The sequence below is a fragment of the Ctenocephalides felis genome, unplaced genomic scaffold (assembly GCF_003426905.1).
Source record: "Ctenocephalides felis isolate EL2017-DRISC unplaced genomic scaffold, ASM342690v1 CF-g0.4_SCAFFOLD_01604, whole genome shotgun sequence".
Lineage (NCBI taxonomy): Eukaryota > Metazoa > Arthropoda > Insecta > Siphonaptera > Pulicidae > Ctenocephalides > Ctenocephalides felis.
This window is the reverse complement of record NW_020537758.1, coordinates 19,728,241-19,741,743: the sequence shown is the minus strand read 5'-3', so window position 1 is coordinate 19,741,743 and position 13,503 is coordinate 19,728,241. Positions and strand designations below refer to the sequence as shown.

The following is a 13,503-nucleotide window of genomic DNA, read 5'->3' as shown; positions in this document are numbered from 1 at the left end:
GGAGCAGTTGGAATATGATGTTCTGATAAGACAATAAGACTAGGAGTAATTTATACGTTTTTATACGTTTTTTGCTTTGTTCTGAACCCTCAGTTCGATGCAAACTTGTTGGATTTGTTTTATTTAGCTAATTTAGAAGTGTAAACTTACTACCAAAATTTAGTTTATTAAATTTTCCTAAAAGAATTAAGAACCATTTCTCCGAGCATGAATGAAATTGCATCGTGTCGCTTAAGTGGTTGCAATATGCAGCTATGTGTCGTTTGTACTAGGTGTCGGTTTTCCGCGCCGATTGCTCAGCGCCCGAGAGATTCCCTATAAACACAGAGCACGGCCAATATTTTACCAGATTGAATTAAATGATAATGCCACAAGTAATAATTTAAAATATTATGGCAGCAGCAAATAAAGCATTGCAATTTTTAAATTTGTATGTATCGGAAACATCCAACTTGCATTATTTTGTAATAGTTTCATAACTACACATGAACTATTAACACTTGATGAAAAATCTTAATTTTATATTCTACACACACATTCTTTTACAACTAGCATGAATTTGTAAGGCAGAAAACTTCGTTTTTAAATTGAATCAGAGTCATATTAATATATTTAGCTTTCGGATCCATGTATTCATTATCTTCACTCTGAATAGTGTATGCATAATTCATGCGGCGAAAATGTGGCTAAAGTTTTAAACTTTCCTGCATTCTTAAATTGTATTATTTTGAATACATTGCTTTTAACAACGTTGATTTATACATGTACCAACTTATAAATATGTATACACGTACACATAAATTTATAAATGTAGTGAAAATATTGCTCGGGAAAATGTTCAATACTATTAATTTAATAACATACTCTTTGGGATATAATAAGTAAAAATAACACATTTCACTTAATGAAAAAAGTTTATGCGACATTTTTTAATTTGAAAGACTGCTTTTTTTATAAAAACAGGTATGTAAAAACTCATCATACGACCATAAACCAATATATACAAGGTATTACAAAGTGAACATCAATTACTGAATTCTTAATTCTTTGAAAACTTGGTCATTATGTTATTATTCAGACTTTGGTCCTTAGATGTTCATCACAATTACGATTCCAAAGTTTAAATGAACAAATTTATAAAAATTAACCTCAATTACCGAAAATTGTCATCATTGCACCAAAGCTCTAGGTTGCACTTAAAAGCTCATAATTTCTAAACAACGTGAGAATTTGTTTTCTCTAAATTTTTTCAGGAGGGTTAACCGATATATAAATATATATATATATATATATATATATATATATATATATATATATATATATATGCTACTAAATAGATTTTAAAATTGTTTTTTTAAATTCATATCTCCAAACATTCATTTGTTAACGCAAAATATATGTTTTATGCTAAATCGAATTGTATTTCAGGATATAAAATAAATTTTTGATTGTGTATTATTAATTTTGTTCATTAAAATTACACATCCAATATTTATACCTGGTACTTGTATGGCATATACGTTTTCTACATTATACATATATGATGATGTATATATAAATGTTTTATGTATATAATAAAATACTATAATCAAGGTAATTCTTTATCACATAGGACTAAAAACGAAATATTGTGAGAATTGGGTTTTATCTTGAAAAATGTCTAAATAATATTGATAGTATAACCTTTATATATTTAATTACTAACCTTCCATACACATTATATATCATAGCACCTTAGATCTCATATCTCTTAGATATCATTTAATACCCATTTGTAGATAGTTTTAAGAAAATTCTTTCATCTTAGAATATAGAGCATTATATTTATTTTCCCATATGACACTTTTCTTCTACTCACTCATCCACTCACTGGTTTTTGTTTTTCTTTCTTTTGTTGCAGGCTCATACGCCATCTCTGGTTGAGGACACACAGCATGTAAGTAGAGATCATTTTTATTTACCTCCTAGAAATAATCCCAAGCACTTAGTTAGAAATGATATGAGGTTTTGTGTTGATGTATATATCATAAAATAGTATTTTAGTAGTTTTTGGGTTACCTTCAACTTTTTTGTTATATTCTATATTTATAATTTCTTAATTTTACATGAATAGAACTATGGCATTGGATTAGAATTGATTGAATTTACTTAATAATAATGTTATTATCTGATGTCTGACTGCAGAGCAAATTTTACTCAAATAAATTTATATGAAGAAAGGAGCGTAACATATCGTTGCCATAACAACGCTATGTTACGGCTCATTTTATCCAAGAATTGGCCCTTAAATTTAAAATATATTTTAAAAATAACAAAATTACTAAAGATTTATATAATAATAAATACAGTATTATGGATCTAAAATAAATTAAAGAGTTGAGATGCTTCTAGCGAAAATTGAATCTTTTTCATTTCTGCTGATACAATTAATATATTTTTAATTCGACAGTAATCTTTTTTTAATGTTATAATGTGCTAATTAGTCGAAACGTTTCTCAGAAATTAAATGCCATTCATCAACAATTTCGCAAAAAAAATTATTTATAATTTTGTTTTAAAAACCTTCGAAAAATAGTAATTGTAGCCTTTGGCATAAAACTTTTCTCGTAATTACCGTATCTTTATCGTTTAATTATTTCAGTATATTTAAGCATTATAATTTTAAGTGACAAATTACATATATACGGTTAACATGCGATATTTTTAAAATATTAATATTTTTATTTTAATTGTATGCTAATCTCATGATACGTATTAAATCTTCACTTTATATAACGCCATGTACATAAAGTTCTTGTAATTCTATTGGAATTATATATTCTCTGCCGAATAAATATAAAACTCTACGATGGTGAATTTTCCGAACTAACGTTCGATGAGGAAAATGAACTTTCAGAGCATGTCAATTTTCTTCTGCAATACATAAAAAGAAGAATATGTATAGTACAGCGAAATATCTGTTGAAACTGGAAAACTTATTGCCAATTTAGTTCAAACTAAATATGCAGTAAATGTTACTATGCGAAACTTGTTCATCTCTAGAATTATATACAAAAACTTTTCAAGTCTGAAACTGAGAGCAGAACTTTTCTGTGAAGAGAACTCTGAACGTCAGATTTCTTCATGCGTATGGTTGAACTTAAATATTTACTATAATATTCTTTATAATATTAATTAGTTTTCATTTTATTTGTAGTTTTAATTATATGTTTCATTTGTGCATCAAGCATTTTCTCATTAACACATAACGGTAAGATTAAGAAGATTATTTTTCTTGTTTCTATAACTGAATGTATTTTGATATATATAATATAATAATATAAATTTGGTATGTACCATGAACTACTCAATACCATTTTCGTTAAATAATTTTATTAAATAGTTTTAATATATTATTTTACATGAACTTATCCCTGAAATGCTTTCACACGAATTTTTGAAACGAAAATGGTTTCAATAGAAATTTTGATACATGATTTGATAAAAGGTCGGAGCATTTATAATAATAAAAACCTATCCGGAATACAATAAAGTTTATATAAGTATTTAATAGGTAAATTAATGTCTGCACTTGAAATTGTGTACAATTTACGAATCTGAACACAAGTTTTTATTCTAATTTTGATTGCTGTAAAATCCGAAGTGCTCTTTACACCTCCAATCATTCGGATGCAAAATTCATTCAGATTCATTGAGATACAAAGACAACCCTACAGTTTCTTATTAACATTTATATTAAATATTCTTGAAGAAAATTGTTTTAGTGTACGAATCGAACAATAACACAGTACAGAGATTATCCAATGCAAATCGTGTTTGTAATGAGTCGCTGATTATTCCGATAATATGAATATTCATTAAGATCGGAAACCAGCACCTGGCACGTGAACAAGGTGCGATTGTCGAGCTTCTGACTGTGGGAAAACAGACAACTGTGGAAAGTCTACAGTTCCACTTGTTTTTATAATATCATAGATATAACTTGTTTATTTATTTGCACTAGTTGAACAATGCACATATTTAATTACATTTTTAAAGCAATTAATGACCTTCAGTTATAATTACTAAATTGCTGTGCAAAATTTTGTTTTTTAGATACATTAATAGATATGTGTGTATTATTACACAGGTTTTGGTTATTGTAATTAATGTTGGAATTATCATTATGCCTTTGAGCGTCAAACCATTTCTGCATTATGTATCCAGCTTTTGGTAACGTGCACATTTTGGACATTGACTATTTGCCACAAATAGTTAATTAGTGTGTTGCTCGTATTAGTGATATTTCAAACCGTATTATTATGTAATTTTCCATTGCGTTACATGTTCGGCGTTTCGAAGCTTGTATTTATTGGATGCATCAGTACTTCTGCCTAATTGTATTATTTGTCATGTTGATTTTTGGATAATTACACACTGGCCATTTATATTTATCTCGCTGACAATTTGGTTGTGATTTTATTATATGATTATTTGATATTTAGTTACATCGTTTGTTACGTCTCTTGCTATGTAGTATTTATAAATACTGTACTAATATATGCAGTAAAATATAGTTTAGAGCAATAAAGTTAATTTTATTTTATTGCGTTTATTTTTTAGACGTAATTGTTCGTCTTTGCTACTTAAGAGCATTTATCAGTTTAATATTTATTTGATTTTTTTCTAAAATTTAAATGTAGCGTTTACGAGAAAAGGCTATTCTCTTCAGCGTACCGTATATAAATTAATGTAAATCATTTTTTTTTTTAAATAGTTCGGTTTAAGTTATTTTAATTATTGATGATTCAACTCCCAAATGATTTTTAAATATTTGATAAAATTATTCATTCATCACATAAACCCATACATTACGTCACATGTTAGCAATTTGCCTCGATAAAAACACATGATTGAGTTAATCATGCTACATTAATTTTTAGTGCTGATCTTTCTGTATAATGATAAACTTCTATAGACTTGAGTAATGTTGAATCATTACATATTGTTTTTCTAGAATTATTGCAAGTCATTTGCAATGATTTGTTAAACGTCTAATCTGAAAGGGTTGATGAATAAGGATTCTTTTCGATAAAATAAAAGATGAATTTTTGATTATGAATGATTATTTTGAATGGAAGATGATGAGTTGATATTTTCGAAAATTAAGAAGACTTTAGATTAAAACGTTTTAGGAAATGAATTGAGTTTAGAACGATTTTGAATCAAAAACTTCGAAAAAATATAAGTTGGAAATAGTTGCTTCGTAATCAATTGTACCAATTTTTTTTAGCGATTTGAATCCTGAATTCGCTGAAAATTGTAAAATATTACAGGCGTACGAAAATTGGTTTACAGAAATTCATTAAATTTTCATCTTCATTTTTTGGTCCGGATAAACGAATTTTAGTATAGTACTGTATTAAATAATATTTACACATTTCGGGAATTTGGGCAACTATCCTTTAGACATAATGCTAATTACATCTACTTAATATAGTGAATAATATATTTTGCAGTTCAAATAAACAGAATGCATTTTTTTTAATTCAGTAAAATATACGTCGCGTAAAAAACATTCTGTAAATTTATTCTAATCTGTTATGTACCAGTTTTTTCTTTTCAATTCAATAGTCCATTATTCACTCACAGCAGCTCAAAAGCTTATTGTTCAAAAAGCGTTTAAAGTTTTGCAAAAGCGTTCATTCTCAATTAATGATATGCGAATTTATTCATTAAATTAATTAATGAAATTGATACAACGCATCTAGTTCAAATTCGTTGATGTTTAAATTATTTAAACGCCAGTGAACAGTATGAAACAGGTCGGCTGAGTTCAAAGCTAGGTTGAAATTAAAAATGCATTACTATATATATATATATATATATATATATATATATACATATATATATATATATATATATATATATATATATATATATATATATATATATATATATATATGTTTCAAGTGATAACACTGTTTGTGATTTATATATGACAAAAAATAGGTTGTATATGCACCATATAATATTTGGTCATTGTATTATAATAATTAATAAATATTAATGTGTGTGACTGAAATTTACATAACTGTAAATGATTAGAATGCGATTGCAATATAAACTGCGCCTTTTTTTTCTTCTTACTAAATTCATTTTTTATTTAGATTACGGAATCAATATGAGCTGCACAAACTCATCATGTAAATGACTATAATTATCGTTCATAATAATCCATTCTGACCATAGTTCTATTTTTCAATTTTCACATATTATAATTTACATGTATGAAATTAGTTTTCACCTATTTGATTAGTATTTGCGCTCTCAAAATAGCATCATTTCACTCGTCTGGTAAGGGCTTAGGCTGGACAGAATAGCCTACCTTGCCCTTACATACCTTTTTTTTTAAATAATTGACAATCCCATATAGAGAAGTTACAAGTTTATTTTAATGCTTATTATACATCTTGATCATAAAAGTGAACCTTATTTTCGGCTCGTCTGCAGGTACTTATACAGGTTAAAATGCTCTGGGAATTTGATTTTTGAACATCTCAATAAATAAATGAAATTGTATACAAATGTGAAGCTTACAGGAGCAAGTTTAATTTTCGAGTTTTTTTTTATTTTCTAAGTCCTGGGCGACTATGATGTGCAGGACTGAAACTTGCCAGACGATCGTTTTCGTAATTAGCACGCTAAGAATCACCAGTACAAAAAATTTTAGCCTTACAGGAACACTATTATTTAAAAGGTTCAGTAGCCTATTAATATCTTTTAATAAGTTTTTATATTCACAATAGGTATTGAAAAATGTGATCAACATCTAAGAAAATGATTAATTACTTTGGTTCAAGTAAAAAAATTGACGAGATTTATGAAAAATACTAGCTGTAAGTGGAATTCTGGCTTAAGGCAATTAGGGCCTCGTGCCTTAGGACAAATTGCTGGAAGTTCCCGTACCGCAATTCAAAATTCGAGTAATTAAAAATAATCAATAATAATAATCAAAGTTGATCAATGATTTGAAACTTTTAATAGAATTTCGAACCATATTAAATCATGCTATCTTAAATCATTTATTTTGAAATATTTTGGAAATTCTGAACTTTTTTTCAAAGCAATCGTACTGCTTTAACTGCATAAAGACGAAATATCAAAGCGCGTAAGGGCCGCGTCGCCTTTTAAAAACTGAGTTACCGTTTTCGGCACTTTTTGCCCCGTATCTTTGGAACGGCTACACATGCCTTCGCCAAAAACTAATCAGCACGTCTCCTTATCAATACGAATCGAATGTTTTTTGAATTATTCAAATCGGTTGATCCGTGTTCACGAAATCGTCGACGAAAATTTGTATCCGAACACACATATATACACGCACACACATACATCCATCTTTTCTAAGGTATTCCAAAATGTTCAGAAGGTTTTGAAACGTAAAGATCTATAAAAAATTTCATTTTCGATTTTTTTGCGATTACTATAATACTGTAGGCCACACTGTTCGGATTTCGAAGTTGCGATATATGGGAAAAAAACTAAGAATTTTGAGACCTTTCTAACGATGTATAATACTTTATATGTTTTCTTTACAGAAATATCGAATCATGAGGAGTGTTGCTCTAACCTAACCGCACTTTGCATTTCAACATGTTAACAACTACACATATTGTTCTATAACATCTAAACCGTGAAAGATATAAAAAAAACTTTGTTTGTGCGAAAGATGCAGAATAAAATTATGAATAAAATGGTATATAAATGGTTAAGTGTGTTCATATAATTTTCTCGAGATTTTCCGATTTTCCTGAAATTTTACGCCGTACGGGAAGTTAATAATTCTTCTTATGAATAGTAGTTGCTTTTCCGTATGAAATGAAATGTATATTCATCCCATTTCAGATGAATGGTGACGATCCTGCGTCATGGACAATCCAAGAAGTCGTTCTCGAGCGCGGCGACACCGGCCTCGGTTTCAGCATCGCGGGCGGCACGGACAATCCGCACGTGGAACGCGACACCTCGATCTATGTCACGAAACTGATCCCTGGTGGAGCGGCCTGCGCGGACGGACGGCTGGCGGTCGACGACTGCATATTGCGCGTCAACGATTGCGACGTGCAGGGCGTACCGCATTCGGAAGCGGTCGAAGCGCTCAAGAGAGCTGGAAACACAGTCAAACTGGTGGGTAAAGGATGATTATAATGTATTTTACTGGGCAGAGAAAGAAAAGTCGAATAATCAACCAGCGGTGCGCTGTCACATGTTTTTCGAATATTAACTAACTTTTCGACAACTGCTTCGAACAATCAGTCATATCGTACGTATTCGATATAAAAATTTGGGATATAATAAATTCTTTACATTTTCATATACTTAAGTGTGTTTATAAGCACAAACTGTGCCCGTAATTTCATGCTTTGTAATATTTTTACATAATATCTATTCATTAAGGGGGTTGTTTTTTTTTGTAACAAAAAATGCAAAATATTTGTTTTTGTTTTTCTCGAAATGTATTTATCATAGATACATGCGTTTTTTTTAAACAAAAATTACAAAGTCATAGAATATTACGTGATTTTCTTCTTTTTTTGCGCCGTCATTTTTTAATCAGGGGGCGCCAAAGTCGGTCTTGCAAAATCGATCTCGTTTGTGGTGCCACAGATAAATCTGTTGCGCATTGCCCGAAACAAAAAAAAAGAAACTACGTTGAAGAAGAAGTTTAAATCCAGTCCCCCTACCAAAATGAAAGAAAAAAAGCAAGAAGGAAAAAAATGGCAGCTATTTAAAAAAAAAGTGTCAAAAAAGGCTTTTTTTGGGGCGAGAAGCTTCGCAAAATTTTTTTGCGTAATGTTATCAAGTTGTTTGAGGTAGGGGGATTAGGTATTGCAGTGGTAAACAAATTAAAAAAAAATGCAAGTCGATCCGACTTGTAGTTTTTTTTTTAATTTGTGGCACCGCATTGAAAAAAGTCAATTTGAGAAAAACGTATTTAAAGTTTTTAATATAATGTACTAAATACACCATTTAATTTAATGTACTAAATACACCATGGTGTTCGAAGATGCTGACACATTAAAAAGGTCATGTGCATGAGGTATTATAATGAAAAAGGGGCAGCTGGCATATAATAGCTCGCGGAGCGATGAAAAAACGCTTTCAGAGGATCATACATATAGAGATAAATATATCTATAACTTCGTCAAAAAAATAGATATTGAGATGATTTTTTTTTAAATAATTCTAAGGTTTTTAGCTTTCATAATATCAAAAAATCTCAAAATCGAAACAAAGAAAAATAATAGGCCAGAATACCCCCTTAATTTACAAAGTTTTTTACTGCGTGTTTCGTATTGTACTGAAAACATTATTTTAAGTATATATGTAATAAAGTCTGTAAACTAGATTGGAATGATGACCGAATGCATGTTAAATATTATGTTTGATTTAAAAGTTGTGGAAAGATTTTAAGTATAAAATATATTAATAATAAAAGAGAAGCATTTCTTGAAAGTTTTTGAAATTAGCAATATAAAATAGTATTTCAAACGGGCCAAAATTCATTAAAGTACATTTTTATATTATCATCATCATATTATCGTCAATGATTAATTGATTATTATAGAATAATCGATAGAAGAGCGTTTTATATTAAATTCCTCCTGATAGTAATTTAGTTAGTTTATTTGCTATTATAGATGTGCATACATTTGTAATTGAACCATATATAATGAGTGACCTCATTGATCATGGTATTTAATGTACGTTATAATTAAATCAATGATAATATTGCGTAATGAATATAATATTATCGTTCTCTGCAGACAAACTATGATATGCGCTTATTATGTAACATTATTAAATTTTCCAAATATCGTCGTTGTTAACTTACCCTGATAGGTTTTTAACTAAATTATCTAATAAAGTTACCATGGTCCATATGAAATATTTTCCGATATAATCATGACGATTAACGTGCTAAAATTGTTTTGTTGTACTGAGGTATTTGATTAATATTTTTGTCAATTTTTAACTATGTAACATTTTTCAGTTGATAAAACGACGCCGTCCTGCCGGTCCTCGCCTTATGGAATTGGAATTGGTAAAAGGTGATAAGGGACTTGGTTTTAGTATTGCTGGTGGTATTGGCAATCAACACATACCTGGAGATAATGGTATGTAAATATGTAATATCAGTTAAGTAGTATTAATGAAGGATTACACATTTTCTTTGCCGCATTATTTTCAATAATTAAGAAAATAATTAGGTAATGACTAACTGATAGTCACTAATAAGCTTGGGCAAGCATATTGAGTAAAATACAAGCATTACGCTTATATAACGATTAAAATATGGCAAACTGGCTTCTTATATGAATAAACTGTGTTTAATCAAATTTCACGACCGCTTTAAAAGTGACTGTAATTTCTGTACTGTGCTTGAAGTTTTACCGTCTGCAAACGTGTTAATTGATTTTGAATTTAATTAATTATTCATTGTTAATAAATACAAACAAAACAAATAATCGTTTTATTAAATAAATAATTTGACTCGTCATTAAAAAACACTTTTAGGACATTTAATTTTAAATTAATTACGTGCCGTGCACAATAGCACGTTATTTGCTGAAATAAAATTTATAGCACAGCTATGTATTATATTTCAGTATGATTGAATGCTTTGTTAATTTATAATTTGACAATTTATGTATTATCTATTAATCGAAACGTTTGTTAAAGGCTATTAAAACCACTACTACAAACTATTGGTTAAATGTTTGTATTAATATAGAATTTTATAATCTATTACAAAAAATAAATGCTATATATAGACCTACCGGAAATTTTTGTCCGAATTTATGACATTATTTTTTCCACGTTTATTGCATGTTTGGCTCTATATTTTCGTCCCTTAATGTACACATATTGACATAGTAAATAAACTATAATAAAGTTCATCTGGTGCATGAAGCAACGGAGCAACGAGTGAAATGAGGTGCTTTTCTAATTTGTGATGACAGTTGATTTTATTATGTCTTTAATAGAAAGCACCTTCAGATCATCACAAAATTATGTGACCAGCAACAAGTTCAAAAATGAAGATGTTCAAAAACAAGGACTGGTTCAAGTTTTTTTGTATCAAAGATAAAACATTTTTCAAAAATGATGGGATGTACAAATTGCCCTCACTCTGTAAAGAGATGATTATCAATAATTACAATTATAATATTATATAATACAAACCGCATGGAGTCCTAAGCAACTACTAGTAGTGTTATGATCTACTAAGTAATACTAATATTATGATCTACTAAGTAATAGTAATATTATGATCTACTAAGTACTAGTAATATTATGATCTACTAGGACTAGTAATATTATGTTAAATTGCAGGAATTTACGTTACGAAAATTATGGAAGGCGGCGCAGCACATGCCGATGGCCGCCTGGCGGTCGGTGACAAGTTAGTGGCGGTGCGAAACACGGCGCAGGGCGAACGAGATCTTCAAAACGTGACACACGAAGAAGCGGTTGCGACGCTTAAAGCAACTACGGATAGAGTTGTGCTGCTCATTGGAAAAACCGAACACCGACCTGGTCAGTTGTAATACTGATTAGAATTATATTACTTTTTTGAATTTTTCATCTGCCTTTCAATTGTCTCATTTTATAAATTGATTTGGAACTTTGACATTCACCCGTTATTACTTAAAATGAGGTATAGTGATTGATTTATTTTCATTTGATTTTCATTAATCATTTTAGATTGTGTGACCGACAGCGCACCGTTGCGGGCTTCTACAGCAAATTTACATCATTCACAAACTTTACCAAGACCTCTTACACCGAGAGCTGTAAGCCAGGAAGATATCTCGAGGTATTTAATTCATTTTACATGTGGTTTTTAACTTAACAAGTTAATTTATTTTGCTTGTGTATATAATTCTATGATATAAAATGGTCAGGCACGTGATTGGTTAGAGCTATGGGATTTCAATGTCGATATTTGTCTCGAGCTACTTGATGTCAAATAGTAGTGGCATCGGTTTTACTTGGAAATATGGATAGCAGTATGTTTCCAAGTAAAAAGAGCCCTAACCAGGCTTTGCTGTATTAATTCAAAATTTATTACTATTACAGAAATTGTAATATATAATAAAGTTCATCACATAAATACGAGAGACAACTGTTTTGGTTGCCACCAATACACCATACACCATAAAAACCGACTTAGTTAGTTGAGTAAATCACCAAAACAGCTCATAGAACTATAAGTTTTGATCTTGGTCCAAATAATACTATAATAATAGTATAATGAAATAGTACACTTTTCATCTACAGTTTGATAATTTTTATTGAAATCAATTATTTGAAATCATGAGACTTGCAAAATATCTCAGGATTCTATTCTTTCTCTAATTCAAATAATAATAAAATAATTATAATTGAATAGAATAGAAACAAAACTTTATGGCCTACAAATATTCATTCTGCTATGGCACACATGAAACCTATTTATATTAATTTTTCTAATTGATTCTATATTCTTTTGTCAATGCCGAATAATCGAATACTAATTAGTAATTATTACTGCACTATCAGCATTGTATTTATTATTGCATTGTTAAACAAAACAAGTTTTAAGATTTATTTTATATTTCTAGGGAGCCCCGCACGATTGTTATTAACAAGGGTAATAGTGGCTTAGGTTTTAATATCGTGGGCGGTGAAGATGGTGAAGGCATTTTTGTATCATTTATTTTGGCCGGTGGACCTGCGGATGCTGGAGGTGAGTTGCGTCGTGGCGACCAGATCATCAGCGTTAACGGAGTTGATCTGCGCAATGCAACGCACGAGGAGGCTGCACAAACATTGAAGGTAGGAAAATTTATCGAAATGTAATAATTTGCAAAACGAAATCATGCATTTAATAATAAGAGGCAAGTTTTGATTTGCAACCGAAAATTTTAAATTGATTGGTATATAGAAATTACAACACGATAGTTACTAGGGTTTGTCGGTTTTCAAAAACCGGTTTTAAAAACCGTTTTATGGGATTCGAAAACCGGTCTTTTAGTGAAAAAAGTCGGTTTTCACTGTTTAAATGGAAAATGACAAATATAGCCAAATATAAAAGATAGATGAAAGCGTTTTGATTCTTGAAATCATATCGGTTCAATAGCATTTGATATCTTATCAGTCTGCAATGGTTCCCGAAAGGTTTTGTATATATTAAAGTAGATTTTTATACCAGTGTATATACTAATTTAAATCAGTGTGACTTCTTCTTGGAGAATTAACTTTCTCTACTCAAACTTAAAAAAAAGTTTTAAGCCCTAAAAGCAACAAATTAAATAACAAAAAACTTAGAATTATTATATCAGGCTTTAAAAACAATTAAGCATAATTTGGTCGCAAGTAAGAGAGTATTTTCGATTTCAGGAAATTTTGTGAGTAAACAAAGGACACATCTAAGTAGCAATTCGATAGACGTTCTCAGTTTTTTCAAATCATATT

The 13,503-nt window shown here is 29.6% G+C and overlaps 1 protein-coding gene across 1 annotated transcript in view; it reads left to right on the top strand.

The window, feature by feature from the left end:
• The window catches only part of LOC113373031 (disks large 1 tumor suppressor protein-like), a gene marked incomplete at its 3' end in the record, with an annotated part of 105,090 nt that overhangs the window by 77,885 nt on the left and 13,702 nt on the right, over positions 1-13,503 (top strand). Inside the window, 5 exon segments of the mRNA XM_026613366.1 lie at positions 7,888-8,169; positions 10,037-10,160; positions 11,380-11,583; positions 11,752-11,863; positions 12,651-12,864. Coding sequence (XP_026469151.1) covers positions 7,888-8,169; positions 10,037-10,160; positions 11,380-11,583; positions 11,752-11,863; positions 12,651-12,864 — 936 coding nt within the window.